This window comes from Crotalus tigris, unplaced genomic scaffold (genome assembly GCF_016545835.1).
Source record: "Crotalus tigris isolate CLP2741 ecotype Arizona unplaced genomic scaffold, ASM1654583v1 scf7180000024383.4638030, whole genome shotgun sequence".
Lineage (NCBI taxonomy): Eukaryota > Metazoa > Chordata > Lepidosauria > Squamata > Viperidae > Crotalus > Crotalus tigris.
In genome coordinates, this window is record NW_024100553.1 from 4085367 (window position 1) to 4105037 (window position 19671).

The 19671-nt window shown below is 39.7% G+C and overlaps 1 protein-coding gene across 9 annotated transcripts in view; it reads right to left on the reverse strand.

Annotated features, from left to right (window-relative positions):
* L1CAM (L1 cell adhesion molecule) overlaps window positions 1-19671 on the reverse strand; it is a 104353-nt gene that overhangs the window by 64545 nt on the left and 20137 nt on the right. For 7 of the 9 annotated variants that reach the window (XM_039328687.1, XM_039328686.1, XM_039328685.1 and 4 more), the window contains exons 2-4: window positions 11441-11568; window positions 2096-2110; window positions 1748-1853 (exon numbers count right to left, since the gene is read on the reverse strand). In XM_039328687.1, coding sequence (XP_039184621.1) covers window positions 1748-1853; window positions 2096-2110; window positions 11441-11531 — 212 coding nt within the window. In that variant the 5' untranslated portion in view covers window positions 11532-11568. Of the gene's footprint in view, window positions 1-1747; window positions 1854-2095; window positions 2111-11440; window positions 11629-19671 lie in introns of all 9 variants that reach the window. The other 2 variants (XM_039328681.1, XM_039328684.1) reach the window with 2 other exon arrangements.

Genomic DNA, 19671 nt, shown 5'->3' on the forward strand with positions numbered 1-19671 from the left:
CAGTCAGTCTCAGTGCTGTTCAGGTACTATCTTAGAAAAGTCAAATTCAAAGCTCTGAATTGCGATGAAAATTCAAGGATTTCTGCAAATAGATATACTATATGAGGGGTCCTTGGTGCTCTCTAAGCTTGCTTGTTTTCTTACAGACGTTTCATTACCCTAACTAGGCAACATCATCAGTGCTGGTCCTAGTTAGGGTAATAAAATGTCTGCAAGAAAACAAGCAAGCTCAGAGAGCACCAAGGACTCCTCATTTCAACCCTGAGCTACAAATATTCTCCTTCGTTGGTAGATATACTGTACATTATGGAGATAAGGACTATTTTTAATTTGCTTTGTTCTGACTCAAAATTGGGACTTAGGCTTGAAACAGAGGAAGATTATAGCTGGAAAAAATGGAATTCATGCAGATTTGTTCCTAGCAGAAATATTATGTCTCAGGATGTAGATTATTACTCTATTGCCATTGTTAACTTTGAAAAAACAGTGATTAAGGCACCAGGCTAGAAACCATGAGATCATGAGTTCTAGTCCTGCTTTAGACACAAAACCAACTGGATGACTTTGGGCCAGATACTCTCTCAGCCCTTGAAAGGGGGCAAGGACAAACCACTCCTGAAGAAGACCTTGCCAAGAAAACTGCTGGGTCTATTCCAAGCAGTTGCAAGGAGTCAAGATTGAGTTGAAGGTGAAAAAAAGTACACCAGCTAATTAGATACCAGTTTTTGTTCTCAATATTCTTTCTATGTATATTATCTCTATAATGCCTTTCCAAGGAAGTCTGTATTCTTAGCTCAATATAGAAATTGGATGAGTGAGGTTGACACTACACATCCATATACTCTTACACATCGAGAAAATTATAAAGAATCTACGATTACCTAGTCCATCTAAGTCACAGAAAGTCACTGGAGGATTTTAGGTCAGTCACTCTCTCTCAGGCCAACTACCTCAATTGATTGATTAATGATTGATTGATTGATTGATTGATTGATTGATTGATTATGTATCATCAATCAACCATGCTTAGTGATCATGTAGATTTTTTTTCCCAAGACAATCTGTCCCTAACTTGATTCTTCAGGTCCTCCAACAGTGCAGTCATTGCCACTGTAGCTAAGTTCATCCATCTTACTGCTGGTTATCCTCTTCTCTTTTCTTCCATCTTTCCTAGCATCCTCAAACACCAAATTGGGAGTGTCTCTCTAACAATAACATTCCACAGTATCAGCATGCAGAGGGCCTCCATTAATTAAAAAAAAAGTGTCTCCAGGCCAAACTACATTGACTTGGGAGATAAATGATTAGATCTTCTGATTTTCTTTATGATTGGAGGGGGGGAGAGGAGGGAAGGGGATGCTAAATTAAATTATGGCCATAGCACTAGGGAATGTTAGTTAACTGTTACATTCAAACTTAGCCCCAACCCAACTCCCCCCCCCCAAATAAAGCAGCTGATATTACACTCAAATACTTGCCTTGGAAAAAAGAGCAATTTTAACCAGAGAAATCAAAGAGGACTGAAACTGCTTCAGAAAAAAATAGATAAATCTATTTCCTCAGACCAATTCTTCCTTGCCTTTCCACAACATAAAAAATTGTCTATTTTTCAACAAATAAAAGCAAGGAAACATATGATATAGACAGAACTATCCTAGGATCTTAAGGAGAAAATTCCCACTAAAAGTTTTCCATTTGGAATGGAACTGGGATAAGGGAAACAATATTAAAGCTTGTCAATACTCACGTCACTGGGGGATTTCCAATAGCCTCCCATTTCAGGATAATCTCATCAGTGGGATATAAAACAATCTCCTTGTCTGGTTGTGTTGTGAATTCAGGTGGTTGTTGCACTAAGAAACAGAAAAGTAGGAAGAAAAATGAGCAATACAAAATTCTAACACACAAGGGACCACTGGTCTCATACTTAGAAGACCTCACCCTACCCAAGAATAATGTGATAGCCTCACACTGCAGACAGAGAATAAAAGTGTAGCTATTCAGATCAGCAAAGCAATCACTGTTTGGCTTCTTCTCTCCCATCCCAACCCAATCACCATTATCATCACCATCACCCATTTCATGGAAGACTCACAGTTTGTCCGGTCAACTGCGTCAGCAAGAAAACAGCAAAAGAAAAAAGAGAAGTGCTTGTTAGTGATCATTCCACCATTCCTGTGCCTCAAGAAAAACATAAATGTGCAGTTTGTGAGAGCAAGACGGAAAGGATGAAAAATGCAAAATCACAGCCAAATGAACACATTTTAAATAGGAAGCTCAAGGGTGCAAGACAGAACCCATATGTGAGATGATTAGGTGCAAGTGAGAGTGAGCGGGAAAGCCAGCTGGATGTCAGCATGCCAAACTCAGTGAATGAGACAGTTGTGTTCCTCTGCACCATTAGAGAATTCAAAGCAAGGCAGTGTGCAATTACTAAGTCTACAGAAGAACAGAGTGAGTAACAATCTGCATTTGAAAGCAGGACAGTTGAAGGAAACTCATCTGATAAAGTACAGAGTCTGGAATATTCATTGAAAGTAGAAAAATTACTTTCTCTACCTTTTGTATGACTTAGATCAGTGGTTCTCAACCTTTTTAATGCTGCGACTCCCAACCAGTCGTAAGTCGAGGACTACTGAACCAGTCGTAAGTCGAGGACTACTCAACTGGTGCAGCACTGTTTGCAGAATGGGACTTTCGGCGGGCTCAGGAGGGCAGAGACAGCCTGGACAATTCCTATTGGCTTTTGAAAGCCAATAGAATTAGACTCTATTCAAGAGAGTCTATTTTATTGGCTTTCAAAAGCCAATAGAATAAAAGGGAGTAGCACAGCTAAGGAAAAGGGGGGAAAAAATGGCGAACTGCGTTGTTTGGCGACCCCCGTGAAATGGTTGTTCAACCCCAAATGGGGTCCCGACCCACAGGTTGAGAACCACTGACTTAGATGCTAGATGGCAAGCAAGAGATGATTGACTAATGGTTGATTGTGCTGGTTCTAAAGCCCAAATCCCAGGATGAAACGAATGCATCTGTTTGTTGTTGTTGTTGTTGAGGAGAGGGTTAATTTTGTTGGTTTTGTAATATTTGTAATAATAATAATAATAATAATAGTAATAATAATAATAATGCGACGATATCTGTAATGCCATCAAACATCCACATCTGCCTATCCCAGGTCCTGGGTAAGGACTCGATAGGTAGACAAAATGCCAAATCCAGTCTGAACATCTGGCTGACTGTGCGATGATCAATAATAATAATAATAAAGTTGGAAGGGACCTTGGAGGTCATCAAGTCCAACCTCTGCTCAGGCAGCAAATCCTACACCATTTCAGACAAATGGCTGTCCAGTCTCTTCTTAAAAACTTCCAATGTTGGAGCATTCACCGCTTCTAGAGGCAGGTTGTTCCATTGGTTAATTGTTCTAACCGTCAGGGAGTTTCTCCTTAGTTCTAGGTTGCTTCTCTCCTTGATTAGTTTCCATCCGTTGCTTCTTGTCCTGCCTTCAGGCGCTTTGGAGAATAGCTTGACTCCCTCTTCTTTGTGACAGCCCCTGAGATATTGGAACACTGCTATCAAGTTCCCCCTTGTTCTTCTCTTAGTTAAACTAGACATACCCAATTTCAGCAACCGTTCCTTATATGCTTTAGCCTCCAGTCCCCTAATCATCTTTGTTGCTCTTCTCTGTACTCTTTCTAGAGTCTCAGCATCTTTTTTACATTGTGGTGACCAAAACTGGATGCAGTATTCCAAGTGTGGCCTTACCAAGGCATTGTAAAGTGGTATTAATACTTCACGTGATCTTGATTCTATCCCTCTGTTAATGCAGTCCAGCACTGTGTTGGCTTTTTTGGCAGCTGCAGCACACTGCTGGCTCATATTTAAGTGGTTGTCCACTAGGACTCCGAGATCCCTCTCACAGTTACTACTATTGAGCAAGGTTCCCCCAATACTATACCTGTACATTTGGTTTTTCTTGCCTAAATGTAGAACCTTACTTTTTTCACCACTGAATTTCATTTTGTTAGATAGCGCCCAGTGTTCAAGTCTGTCCAGCTCCTCCTGTATCTTAAGCCTGTCTTCTGGAGTGTTGGCTATTCCTGCCAGCTTGGTGTCATCTGCAAATTTGATGAGTTCCCCATCTATCCCCTCGTCCAAATCGTTGATGAAGATGTTGAAGAGCACTGGGCCCAGAACAGTGCCCTGGGGCACCCCACTACACACTTCCCTCCATGTAGATGCAGTTCCATTGAGGACCACACGCTGAGTATGGCCGGTCAGCCAGCTACGAATCCATCTGGTGGTGATGCTGTCTAACCCACATTTTTCTATCTTATCGAGTAGTAAGTTGTGATCTACTTTATCAAATGCCTTACTGAAGTCCAAGTAAATTATATCCACAGCATTCCTCTGATCCACTAATTTTGTCACTTGGTCAAAGAATGCAATAAGTTTATCTGGCATGATCTATTTTTGACAAACCCATGTTTCCTTTTCAATTTTTCATTAGTAAGAGATCTTGAAAGCAGCAAATTTGGGATGGGAAAAACTAGACTTTTACTGCCCATCTCCTCTCTTCTTTTAATTCAGATTTTCCAGTTTTTTTTAAAAAAAAACAGGAAAATATCATAGCCTGAATTCTAAGGAAAACTCCCTCACATCAGATTTTCCAACCTGATACTCTCCAGACATTTGAGTTTCAATAAAACTAATTTGGTTATGATGAGTCAGATATTGAAGCCTGACACATCTGGAAGAGGAGATCAAATTGACAAAAGGTGACCTGTGGAGATTACCTCAGACTTCTCGTTGCTTGGCAAAGTCATACCTCTTAATGTGCTATTCAGTACTTCTAAAAGAAAAGTTATTGAGCTAAGCAAACTTGTGTTCCCATCAAAAGTTACCTGAAGACTCAAACAAATGGAATGGGAATTTGTTTTGAAATGATAGGAGACACCTTTTTCTTTAGCAGACAGTTCTATTCAGAGCTTCCTTTGCTCTCTGAATTGTCAGTTGTATTCTAGAGAATACAGTCAAACAGGTGGGAGCATAGAAGGAGCTTTTTTGAAACATATGATACTATTTTGAAACTTTACAGCATTATATTGTAGCACAGAACAAAAAATGCAAACTAAAAATACAATAATAGTACAGGTATAGTATATGGACATAATTGCAGGTGGAATGGATGCATGCATATGGACATTTAGAGAAGACATGCAGGTGACTCTCCTTTATAACCGCATTCAGCTCCACAAATCTATATTTATATGTAAGATATGTTCAAAACAGGCTGTTCTATCCCACAGGAAGTACTACCACAGGTATCTTAAGTTTAGAGCAACACATTTTATATTTGGCATGCTTGTTTCAAACTGACATAGCTCCTGGTGAGATTGGAACAGTGTCTAAGCAGTGTTAGATTAGCCGACTTCAGGTTCAAAATATTTTATATTTGAAACATTTTGCACCTCTCTCTCTCTCTCTCTCTCTCTCTCTAAAATGCTTTTAATTAAGTCAGTGGATTAATCCAACTCAATATTATCTACATTGGCTATCAGTAACTCTTCCGGATATTAGGACACATCTAGATGATGCCAAGATCTAACATCAGGATATTTTGTATGCAAAGCAGGTGTGCTTTATTATAAAACCACAATCTATTCTTTTCTTTATTTCACTGGTTAATCAGCACAACGAGACAATGCACTTTACATTAAGTGCTACATTTTCATTCAATTCCCTATAAGAAAAGTTGCCTGACATTTCTAGGGACAATGAACATTAAGAACCAGCTAGCTGGACTGCCATTGGACTGGGGAGGAAAAAGTGCTGAAATGGTATCCTTAGCATCAGTGACAATGTAGAAAACAGCAGGTGAAGTTTTCACAGCAGGGAAATAAACACCATTGCTTATGAATGTCTGCAGATCACAATGCCCTTGCAGGGAACGGTTTATAACCTGAGGGTCTTGTTGTGGATAGGCTATGCGTAGAAAGACATTTCCTATGCCAGTGTGTTTTCACTTCCTTGCGGATCAAACGTGTCATGGAGGAGGCCAAACATTCAGCTAGCCTCCTCAACCCCCTTAATTTAACAAGCTGAATTGATTCTTATAGGAAGTGTTGTGTTTGGTTGAGTCAGCGACAGGTGGAAAGAAGCTCCGATCCAATTAGCGGAGGGAAAGGGTCTCCAGGGATCTCCTTGCCTACTCATCCAGACAGAATGGGAGAGAAGAAGCAAGACACACAAACACAGAGTAAGGGCGGGGTGGTGGTGGAATGGAATAGTAATAATAATAAAGAACCTAAACAGAAAGGTGAAATTTTATGAGCTTATAAGAGAAAGAGTTTGTATCCACTGTATCTCTGCTGTAAACTAAGATTTGCAAACCATAACATGATTCCAGAGGGCTGTTGGAATCAATCATTATTTAGAAATAGAAGTGATTTTGATTTGATTTCTAAAAAGTTTGGAGAATGGACCTCAAAATTACAGTATATTAATAGATACAATATAATTTGGGGGTCTTTTTGGTAATGAAATCAATAACTATTGATAAGAATCAATAGCTAAAATTAGAAATTTATTCACTTTGGGGAAGAAAATAATTTGCATACAATTTATGAAATGTAAAAAAAATAAAGTTAATACACTATAAGTTATAGTGGGACATACAATACGTCTAATAAATAGGATTATGTTGTATGTGAACTGAATTAGAGTCTGCCTATTCTAAACTATGTGTGTGTCTGTAACCTGTAGCAATACTAACAGACCCACAAGCAATTCAGTTTATGAGCTAAAGACAAAGAGTGCTGTCTCTTTCCCTTCTCAGTTAGTCATTAGATTGTTTAAAACAACTGATATAACAACAGGAGTTCACATATTCCTGAAATTGTATTTAAATATTATGGAAATTAATCTCAATTTGGCAAATTTCTCTTTTGTTCAATAGCATCATATTTTGCAATGCTTTGTTTTGTTGTGAATCCAGCACTTCGAGATTTTAGGATCTGAAATGTCAGTACAGTACAGTTTTCCTCAAAACTGGTGCCTTCTGAATGGCTGCAATAGCTAGGATTTATGGAAGATACTTATATATCGGTAACAGCACAAATCAATATCTGAGTTCTTTCATTACAACCAAACTATAATGCAATTTGTTACATTATGTGAATGTAGTTCATTGTGTGAATCTAGCCCCTAGCTTGTAAATCTTAGAAATACATACAATGTATGACTAAACAACCAAAGTCATAAAATAGGGACTGTATTTTATGGATCTGCTTATATATATATATAGCCGTATCTAGCCTTTGGTTTCATGCAAAAAGAGAACCAGTTTGGTCTAGTTATTAAGGCACCAGGCTAGAAAGCGACAAACTGTGAGTTCACCTCTCACCTTAGCCATGAAAGCTGGCTGGGTGACTTGGGGCCAGTCACTTTCTCTCATCCCAAACCAGCCCACAGGACTGTTGTTCTGGGGAAAATAGGATGAGGAAGGTCTGTTGGAGTGTTTTTTGAGGGAGGAGGCTATAGCTATCATGGGTCTTGCAATTTATTATTTACTGAGATACAACAGCAATTTAAAATCAAGAATGGACCAGAATATTTATTTCTTATTTTAGATCTGTTTATTTTTATTTTTTAATCATAATTTACCCATCATACTACTGTATTGTGGTTTCCATTAATAATGTTGGATTAAACAGTGCCCCCTCTCAACTTGATTCTTGGACAATGTCAGTAAAAATTAGCGTCTCAAAAAATGCAGCCATTAGGGCTTGTCACAAAACATTTACATAGCACAGATGGATGTCACCAAAATGCATAAAGCCTAACATCTACATATAAATGTTCTCATATGCTCAAGTCTACTTCTAAAACCTTATGCCAAGTAACTAGATTAAAAAAAATCAGGCTAACACTGTCAAGGAAAAGGCTTTTCAATATTCATACCCTTAGCACATACACAGCATACTAAAAAGCAGAGACATCACCCTGCCAACAAAAGTATGAATAGTCAAAGCCATGGTTTTCCCAGTTGCAATGTATGGCTATGAAAGTTGGACCGTAAGAAAGGCTGAGCGCAAAAGAATTGAGGCCTTTGAACTATGGTGCTGGAGAAAACTCCTGTGAGTCCCCTGGACTGCAAGGCGATCAAACCAGTCAGTCCTAGAGGAGATCAACCCTGACTGCTCTTTAGAAGGCCAGATCCTGAAGTTGAAACTCAAATACTTTGGTCACCTAATGAGAAGGAAGGACTCACTGGAGAAGGGCCTAATACTGGGAAAAATTGAGGACAAGAGAAGAAGAGGACAACAGAGAATGAGGTGGCTGGATGGAGTCACTGAAGCAGTAGGCGTCAGCTTATATGGACTCCAGAAGATGGTAGAGGACAGGAAGGCCTGGAGGAACATTGTCCATGGGGTCGTGATGGGTCGGACACGACTTCACAACTAACAACAACAACCCTTAGCACAGAGTTCCCTGACACTAAAAATCCATCAGACCGGCTTCACCTTGGTCCTTAATATCCTGTCCAAAAACATCATATTTATTCCATGAAATCTTTGTAGGAGATTGGTTTAAATCAAGAGTATGCAACACAGGGTTTGTGGACCTGCCATTTGGCTCCTATCAGACTCTCTGGCCCACTTGACTTTTTAAAGATTCCTTTGATACAACCATTATTATTTTCATGAAGCTGACTTATTACAAAATAATGCACCAGCTTCTTAGCATAAATTTTATTTAGACACACATATGTTTCTTTTCAGACTTTCACAACCTCCAGATGGTTAGATACCAACTTACACTGAATACAGATTAAAAAATCCTCCTTTTACCCATGTCTTTTTTGCATTAAATAAAAATCCAACTTTAATGCAAGCATATCTCCTGTTATCACATCCAGGGGTATAAATTATGCTTAACAGAGAAGTTGCCAAATAGGAAGGACCATTTTGTTTCACAGATCTAGACATTAAAAAAAAATTAAAGCACATCAGAGTTCTTTTTCCTCCCATTGTTCTCCTCTGCTTTAATGTACACTTTCATTAATTGAACAAGCCAGAAGAATTCATGCTTATTAGTTGTAGCACCACAAGATAAAACCTCACGAAGGCTAATCTTGAATGCTCTCCCTAGTGTTAAAAGACAATAGCTGCTTCCTGGTTTCTGTGTGTTGTCCTTGGTACTGAAAACTGGTCTGGGTTAAGAAGCTTGTTGTGAGGAACAAGCAAGAAGATTCAAAACTATCACTGAAATCAGTATGCAAAAGACAAGAAGGTAAGATTTGTAACTCCTCCTATTTTTGGCAAATTACAATAAGCATAAACTACAGCACGGGAGTGTTGTGCAGCAACTACTATTGCAATTTGATCTGGATTTCAATCTAGAATATGATTCATATTATATAAAAATATTCCATATAATATGGATTGCCTGATTATATAGCCTACAGAAAAAGTGGTCCTGAATGAATGTGGACTGAATATAAAACAAGGTCTCCAGCACCTAACAAACACGCTTAGGGTTTTTTAGTCATAGACAGAATGAATGAGTTTCGACTGCAAAACAAATATAACAAGAGCACATGGACTGAGATAGAAAGTTATAGATGTATAGCGATAGAGAAATATAAGCAATAATATTATCAAAAAGATGGGTAAGAATAAAAAAACAAAAGACAACGCATGAATCAGTGAATGAGTATGGTATAAGCAAAAAGTTTTCAAGGACAGAAAATTATGTAGTAAATGGTATTGGTATAAACTCTATCTAGCTAGTACATGTTTTGTTCTTGCATAGTAATGCTTAGCCAAAATAACTAGTGTGATGATTTTATATGTACATGTATTTAGAAGATAAAAGGGTAACTTCCACTATTAACCCTGTAGATGATTGTCTATTAAAACTGTTTGTCTCTTTTTAAATGGTATTATGACTAATCTAACTAAGTGTTGTGAAATGTCAGAAAAATGAAATTGTTTGCACACAGTAAATATCAAAGAATTTGTTAAGTGAGTCACACCCAACTTTACAATATTTTTGCTATGTTTTTTAAGCAAATTATTGCAGTTGTTAAGTGAATCGTGCAGTTGTTCAGCAAATCTGGCTTCCCGCATAGACTTTGCTTGCAAGAAGACAACTGGGAAGGTCACAAATGGCAATCATGTGATCCTGGGATGTTGCAACCATGGTAAATACATGCCAGTTGCCAGGTGCCCAAAGTTTGATTATGTTGGAATATTCATGAGCAGGAAGAGTCATGTGGTAACTCAGTCAGCCAATGTGAAGAAAGTGCTACTGAGTCTGTGCAAAAGGTATTGAGTTAGAAGCTGAATTTTCAGTCTCAGGTTTGTCTCTGTATCTCTCTGTAAGAAGTATTCATTGAGCTATGTTGCTGTAAAGAAGAATGTATGGTATTGTAAATATTTTGATATGAATATAAAAAGGTTATTTTAAATCAGCTAAATGCAGTCAACTGTGAGAGGTTCTGATTTATTTTTCACCAACAGAGAAATTAAAATTCTCTAACAGATTATGTGACCATGAGGATGCTGTGACGGTCATAACTGTGAGAACTGGTCATAAGTCACTATTACATTAGTGCTTCTGTAACTTCAAAATGGTTGTTAAACGAATGGTTGTAACTTGAGAACTACCTGTATAACCTCTCTTATTTGAGGGGAGTGTGTGTCCTGTTAGGGTGGCAGTATGAGTTGCTAACCCAAGGGGGTCCTTCTCCTAGATTTCTGATGACACTGCTTAGATGGAGATGTGGGACATTAGAAAAGTTAATATCATAAATAATAGGAAAGATAGTGGTTGGGGCTGGAGAGCAGTCTCCCTCTTAACTATGGATGAAGTCCTTGGGTAGCTTTGAGCATCTGTCAAAGTGGGGACATCCAATGTTAGCAGCGTTTTCTCTCTCTCTCTCTCTCTCTCTCTCTCTCTCTCTCTCTCTCTCTCTCTCTCTCTCTCTCTCTCTCTCTCTTTCTCCCTCCCTCCCTCCTTCCCTCCCTCCCTCTCCCTCTCCTCTCCCTCTCCCTCCCTTTTTACCTCTCAGTCCAACCTATCTCACAGAGTTGTTTGGGAATAAAATTGGTGAGACTCTTTTCTGGGTCTGTCACCTTGCGCTCTCACAAAAAGTAGCAGAATATTAATTCAATCAAGAAAACAGAGAAAAGTGCCTTAAACACAATTCTCGGTGACTCTAATAAAACATTGAAAATGAAACACTCATACACCTCTAAATCATGTATCTCCAGAACATTTCTGTACTGTTTCATCACTCCACAAATTGGTCCAGAACTAACAAAAGACAGCCAAAATGCCTCACAAACCCTCCCCCTTGTGAAAGCTATATTCAGGGAGAGTTCCCACCCTTCCCATTTTAAAACACATGCAGCAGAAAATCTTTGCTACTCACAGCCTTCGGGAAACTTGATGGATTCTGCTGGATCACAGAGAATCAGAACCAGTGGCCACAGCATCAGCAGACAGGCTGGAGTTGAGGCCATCTTCTCTGGCAACACAGGACAGGCCTCCCTTCTTCACCTGGGTAACAGTATAACCAAGAATGAGACAGCTGCATGCAAGTCCTAATGTGACTTGTGGCTGAAGAAAGAACAAGAGAAAGAGCATGCATTAGCAAAAAAAAAAAAAAAAACCAAGAGTGTAAATTGGTTTCCTTCCCCCTCCCATTAAAATGTCCTTTCCCCAAGGACTGTAGTGCAGACTGCAAAATAGACTGGAGGAAACGGGGGGGGGGAAAGCAGTGAAGCCCTGTGTTTATTTGTTTGTATCATCCTTCAATCCAACTTGTTGGAGGAGCATGCTGTGTGAAGTGGATAAGCAATTAGTGAAGCATCCTTCTTTTCACAATGACTATTAAACTAGGGGGGGGGGACACAAAGAGGGTTACAAAGAGAAATAGAATTTAGGATATCCTTAAATTAAAATAAAGGCAAAGTACACCCCAGATCGGAGAATTTGTCCTGGAATGTCTTTTCAGTATGGAAGGAAATGGGGACAGCTTCTTTTGTTCAGGGAAAGAGAATGGATCATAAGAAGGCAGAGTGGAGGGGGTGGGAATCTGGAGAACGTTTTATGAGGGTGGGTGTTGAAGGAAGAAAAAGAAAAAGAAAGGAGCTTGTGCACGGACTAATGGAAAAGAACCTAGGGTTGATGGATGGAAATAGCAGAGTAAGGAGAATAATGGGAGAGAGGAGAGAGGCAGATAAACAGAGTAATAAAATGGAGGATAAAAGAGGGGGGGGATTAAATGAGTTTTTGAACACCCTGGATATACATAAAGATGGAGAGATAAAATGGATATGCAGAAGACAAACATCAAACACAGCAGATTTCAATAAAGTTCCATTTTAGCAGCTCTGATTGTCAGCATATATTCATAACATGCTAGCCTATCCCAGCAGATATTTCTGATGACCATGAAGATTTTTTAAAAATACAAAATAGAACAAACAAGTGAGTCAATAAATGAAAGGGTTTATGTCAACGCAGAGAGTGCCAGAAAAATCCCTGTCACGATTTTGAACCTGCATCACTGTTTGAACACCCTGTCATCCACCTAGCCAGGTGCAGCCCATTACCTAGGTACGATACAGTGTTCTACTGTGAGTTTAATCAATCTTCCTCCAAATGTTACTCTCCAGATACATTATACTGTATGAAGGGAGGGAGGAATATGAAAATGCAATGAAATCCCTGTTGCAGGCATTCACTTTCAAAACATGGGGAAATGGTGGGAAAAGAGGAGGCACCAATGAAAAGAAATGCCTAAGTATAAGGCTAAATGATCAGAAAGTAACTTTTCACTGTTTCTCGTATGTTTGACTTCATTTTTCTCTTGGTAAGGCAGGGTGCCCATATGGCTGCTCCTTCATAATTAACCTGAAAAAAGACCAGTCCTGGTGGGTTTACACATGAGAAGGAAGTTCCCATATACATACTAGACTTTCCAGGAATGAACTTATTGGCTGCAATCTAATACGATTTCAGTTATCCTGTTTGCAAGACATTTAATTAGATTAAATGTGTGAACAACTAAACCCAATCAATTGTTGGGTGAGAATGGCTAAGCATAACTCTCAAAGAGTTTCCTTATAAAATAACTATTATAGGCTGCGATCAGTTGGGCTGAATTTCCTGACATAACTTTTTTTTAACTAATATTGACTACTGGTAAGTATATGGACAAATGCAGTTTTTCTGGGCAACATTTTTGGAAATGATTCCCCACAGCCTTCTTCCTAGGCTGAGAGACAGTGACTGATGACTTCTGTGCTTAAGACAATGACAATTCCCCACTCCTAGTCCAGCACCTTAACTACTAGACTAGATCAAACTATCTCTCCTTGACACCCTGATAAAGTCATCAAATCAGGCAGCTAAATTAATTTTCCTCTCTTGCAATGAACCTTCAGGGATCATTGAAAAGGAGATGGTTGGAGTATCATAGCCATAAAAGAGGCAGTGAAGATTTAGATCTAAAATCTAGCTGCTGGTACAGAAATGACATCCTAGAACAGTGGTTCTCAACCTTTCTAATGCCATGACCCCATAATACAGTTCCCCATGTTGTGGTGACCCCCAAGTGGGTGTGACCACCAATAAGAGGGAGTAGGACAGCTATGGAAAAGGAAAAAAAATGGCGGACAGAATGGTTTGGCGACCCCCGTGAAATGGTCATTTGACCCCAAATGGGGTCCCGACCCACAGGTTGAGAACCACTGTCCTAGAACAAGCCTACAATAACAGGGCTGCTCTAGCAACTTGCTTTCCCTCTTTGTAGATTTTTATTTTCTGTTGAAGGAGAAAAAAATAAAAGATATTCTAAGTAATAATGGCCTCCAAATGACCTTTGCCCGTCTGACTGGGGCGTCTGAAATCGAGCATTACTAGGACATGGGACTAAATATTTCCCCAGGGGCAACAACTGTTTGGATCAGCCAATTTATGCAATGATCACCGCTGAATTTTAACTACACACAAAGACTTTCATGCTAAAGCTCTCTTTGAGTTGAGGCATGCACATAGGCAGGGCCTGGGGGGAAGGGGTATGGTGCAAGCCAAAAAAAAAAGTCACTGTGTCCAAGTAAACATGACAGTTGTCTTAATCCCCATCTATATTTTATTCTAAGTGGGTTCTTCTCCCCCACCCTTTTTAACCACCCATAACACGACAATGTGAAATTTATATTTGAATAGTACCAGCAGCAGTTGATATAGAAACAGGGAGCTGCACAAAAAGCCTTGAGCTTTTGAACCCATTGCTGATGAAGGTGGTTACATGGGAATGGAATAAGTATTCACTGTTGCTTGAGCTCTTTTAATCTACACAAAGAATTTAAATTGTTCTATAGCAAGTCACATTTTGCCTCTGAGTAGCAACAAATTTCCAAGGCCTGGCCCTGGATATCTATTAGCTTAGCCTTCCCAAATCTTCCAGTGACTCCCATCATTCACAATTAGCACTTCCCTTAGTTGGAAGAAGGGAGTTCCAGAACAATGCATACAGAAGGTGTAATGATGGGGAAGATTGCCTTATCTGGAATGAAAACCGGGCCTAGTGTATACACAAGCTGTGTTCTGGCACTAAGAGACTGGATTCCCGGTCCTGCACTACTGCCATAGATGAAAACGAAAGCGATGAAATTCAGACCAAAAGCCAGAACACTTGCTGAATTAGGATGATTTTTGAATCAGTCCTCGAACTATCTGTGGTCCAGGAATTCCTGTTCTAGCCTAGAAATTGTTTGAGATAAATTATAGCCCTGGGCATTTAACATGATAGCAGTGTTCCAATATCTAAGGGGCAGCCACAATAGGTCAACCTATTTTCATGACAGTTAGAACCTATTTTCCAAAGCACCTGAAGGCAGGACAAGAAGCCATGGATGGAAGTTAATCAAGGAAAGAACTAACCAGAAATTTCCTGACAGTTAGAACAATTAATCAGTGGAACAACTTGCCTCCAGAAATTGTGGGTGGTCCAATACTGGAGATTTTAAAGAAGAGATTAGACAACCATTTGTCTGAAATGGAACAGGGTCTCCTGCTTGAGCAGGGGTCAGACTAGAAGATCTCCAAGGTCCCTTCCAATTCTGTTAAGGGAGGAGGAAGAATTGGTTGATTTTAAAATGTTCTGTGTCTTAGAAATATGCTACATCTTCAAGGAGCTTGGTCTGTCCTATACAACCTGCTAGCTCTGAGCAAATTTCTCTGCAGGGAATCAAGAGACTGGCCAATGCACTGAATACAGGTAGTCCTCATTTTATGACCACAATTGAGCCTAAAATTTATGTTGTTAAGTGAGACATTTGTTAAATGAATTTTGCTGCATTTGGACCGTTCTTGCCACAATTGTTAAGTGAATCACTGCAATTGTTAAGTTAGTAATGTGGTTGTTAAGTGAATCTGACTTTCTCATTGACTTTGCTTGTTACAAAAGGTGATCACACGATCCCAGGATACTGCAAATGTCATAAATATGAACCAGTTGCCAAGCATCTCAATTTTGATCAGGTGACCACGGGGTTGCTGTAATGGTTGTGAAAAACGGTCATAAGTCACTTGTGTCATTGTAACTTCGAACAGAGACTAAATCAACTGTTGTAAGTCGAGGGCTACCTGTACTTCGACTGATTCTTGTTTAAGATAATTTGTATACCTATATGAAACTGTTTATTTGCACAGTTATTGTATTTCTAATGCAAATAGCATAATTGTCCGTATCTTAGAGATTCAATATTTTTCATACTGGAAGTCCCAGAATGGAGGGGTGAAATTTCCCATTAGGAGACTAACCTTCATTTGGGAGTAGTTTTTGTTTAAAGTGAATTTCACTGCAACTGGAGATGTAGAAAGTTCTCTGAGGGAGCCTTTTCTTCTCACAATACCTTATTTGTGTTAATATTGGATCTACATGCATGTGACAGATGATTCAGTACAACTTGCAGATCGCCCTGATTTTGCTAGATGTTGCTTTATATGCCTGAAGACATAAATATGGAAGGACACTGTAATCTAGCTCTCATCCTGCCGGAATCCTAGAATCTCACAAGCTGTATCCTGAGGGGGTGTCTGTTCAATGTGTCAGGTTCAGGCTCAAAAGCATTCAGAGTGGGAAATTGCTATTTAATACCCATTTATACCTGTTCGGGATGACCTCGAATCATGCTGAGGGTCACAGCACAGCCTGGATCATCAGGTGGTCATGTTCGCAGCTTTCCTACACATATCTAGACTGCACTCTGGAATCCTTTCCAAAATTTCACACTCCACATTTCCATTGGAACAATTCAATCCTTTGTTCATCCCTTCCATTCCAGGGGCTGCTCAACTTTCCGGAAGGAAAACAAGCAGCCTTGCCCATTTCTAGTGTACATCCCTATCCATTCACCAAATTGTCATGGTGAGCACCCAATTCATTGCTAATCCTATTGTCTAATATTATCTATTATTTTCTAGCCAGTAAAGGAAACTTATACATCCCTCCCTTTAACACCTCAGAAAGGGTGAGCAAGAACAGGACATTGGTGAAAAAAAAAAAAAATCCCCTCCCTGATGCACAAAACAATGAAGACGATCAGTCTGCAAATGGTTATTAAGTACACTATCCCAGATTACCAGTGAGTAAAAGGTGATTTGTATTTACACTTCACACGTAGAGACCCAGGGAGCGGCACTTTTCCTGGATGCCATTAATCCAGAGGATAATATGGATGGATGGATGGCATTCCTGCACCAGAGCCACCTCCTGCCACTTCCATTTCCCTCTGGTGTCTCCCAATGATCGTCCTCTATTCATCTGGCAATTACCAAGCGAGGGGCTTATGTTGTTAGCGCGGCAGGGACCCAGAGAACAGCAACCAGGATGCAGATGGAGCCAAGGGGCAGCTACAGGGAGCTGAATTATTTAAGAAGGGAGGGGGAAGGGAGATAGCAACCTGTCAGCCAGGGCTTGGGGGAGGGGGAACCCCCACAGGGGACAGGCTAGAATTTTGATTAGCCTTCCAAGGAAGGTCAAGGCAGCGCAAGCAAACTGGGGACTGGGGGGGGGGGCAGGAGGAAATCATAGGTGGTTGAAAAGAGAAGTAATTCTAATCATTTACCCATTCAAATCACAGAATGGAACAGAAGTGGAAAAACTGGGTATACTTACAAAAAGCCCAAGAATAACTGTGCTAGCCCCTGAGGACAATCCAATACAACTGTCTGTTTGCCAGAAATTAAAATCTCCAAAATAAAATCTTGAAGACTTCATGCGAAATACAAAATGGGTCCTTTCCTCCCACTTTCCGGTCTAGCTTACCAGATTGGGAGTCTCTGGACATCTCTGCCAAACCCTGCCAGGACATCTCTCGACTAGGACACCTCCCCCCCCCCTCCTCCAAAGTGTGTATGTTTCCCAGTTCTCTAAGCCTCTTCCTCTTTACCAAGAAAAAGTCCCAGGCAAACACTGTGTCAGGAAGGGAGCTTTTGCTATGGAACTCCAAATGCCCTGTAAGTATTTCAGCTCCTTCAGGAGAAATCGTGATATAAATAAACAGTAATAATAATTAATAGAAATATCAGAGAGTTCGGCTAGAGGAGCTAGGAAGTATAGACATTCTTCAGGATAATTTATGGAGATTGTCAGTTTGAGAGATTGTCAGTTCGGGAGAGCCTTCTTCCTGGTACCTGTTTAGCTCAAGAAGCAGACACACTGGTTCCAAAAGAGGCAATCAGATACCCTGAGCCCAGGCAGACATGATTATCCCCTTCTTAATTGCCCAACACATAATTGGTAAGCATCAGTGGCTGTGTGCCTTTGAGTGTAGTGTTTCCATTTTACTTAGTTTTGTTATTGTGCTAATAGCCTCAGTACACTATTCCATTCTGTGATGGCTTTAAAAAGCCTTTTTCAGATAGGGTAAACACTGTACTGGAAGCAGCAGTGATTATGCAGTATTTTCTTTTGTCAAACCTGAAACATTTGCAATATCATTTAATGGATTTTTTTGAGAAGGGAGAAAAAATCTATCAAAAATAAGATGATTGGAAAAAGAACAGCATAATCACTCTTTTGGTAGTGTAAAGATCACGAAAATTCATATTAGAGTTGACTTTTAAAGAATTAGGCTATGGAAACAATGAACCCACAAATTTTAGAGCCTGACTATTGGAAGCACAGTGGTGGAACCCATCCAACAAACTGCTGTTTTCTGGTTGTCAACTACCAGTGAATTAATGCAAGGTGTAAATTCACTTCAATGATGCCTCCCACTAGCAAATGCAGTTAACCCTCGAATTCTAATTAACCTGCTTGTGAACTGCGGACTTGTGGGTGAAAGATCTGGCCTACTTTGGGGTATTTGTTTTCTTCTTCATAGACCCTTGTTTTTAGAACATGATTCTTGGAGCAAAATTCTGAGAAACAAAAACTATCTTTGGTTGGCTCTATTTTTTAGTAGATCAATTTGGGTATGTTTGCTTTATATATCATAGTATTTCAAGTTAAGGACAAATCATCATGAAGAAAATCTATGTGGTCTCTAAAAGTCTACACTGACTTAATGGTACATCATCAATCAATCTTTGTAATAGCCACCTGAAGTAGTTCAGCACTATTATCTCTATAATTACAATTTAGGCATTTAGTAAATCTCATAGATGAAGAAGACTTGAATTAGGAATATTCAGATTATACCAGCCCTTAAGAGGCAGACAAACTCTCAGATTTACTATGTTCTGTTCATAAAACAATTCAAAGGCAGTAGATTTAAATAATCAAAGCTTCCAACTAAAAAAGATCAACAAAGGAGCCTATAGGGCACGGGTGTCAAACTCATTTGTGTCACGTAACGTATCGTGACTATTGCGACAGGTTTTGCCTTTGCGGAGCTAGGATGGGCGTGGCTTGCACATGACGCATCCGGCCCACGGGCTGCCAATTTGACACCCCTGCAACAGGGGCAAAATTTGCTATTTGGCACAACTTTGAAATTCCCAGGGTTCAGTGTTTATTGGCTAAAAAAAAAATAACCATGCTTCCAGCTCTCATGATCGCACAGAAGAAAAGCAATCATAGTTTATTGTTAGAGCTTGGATTTCTAATCCAAGCCCTGGGCTTAGGCTTCATCAATACTTATCCTCATTCTACATACTTTCACAGCATGTTTCTAAGGCAGCGATTTATTCACTGCTAACAAAAAATAGCTAACTTACATTGGCAGTATTCTGGTCATCACCACTGGGCTCCACTGCACAAAGCCCAAGAGACAATACTGCACTCCATGCTTTCAAAGATTCAAGAAGACCCAATTCGCACAAACGACTTATGGATCTCAGCACAGGTCTGCAAAAGTCACAATCTTCCAAGGCACCACAACTGAAATTGCTCTAGATTAAGCCACATATTTACCCTCTGGGTATTTAGATTATGATGCAATGCTATTTAAAGGGTTAAGATTAATAGAATGCATGGAAATAGCCCATAGTAAGCAAGGCCAGCCTAGGATCTTAGGCTTCTGAGGAGATCACATCACCCAACAGGGTGAAATAAAAGACACATCTGGTTTACAGAATGGAGGCTGCTCTTTCATAAAAGCTTTTTCACTAAAATAATGGAGAGGAGGGAGAGATCATCTTTCA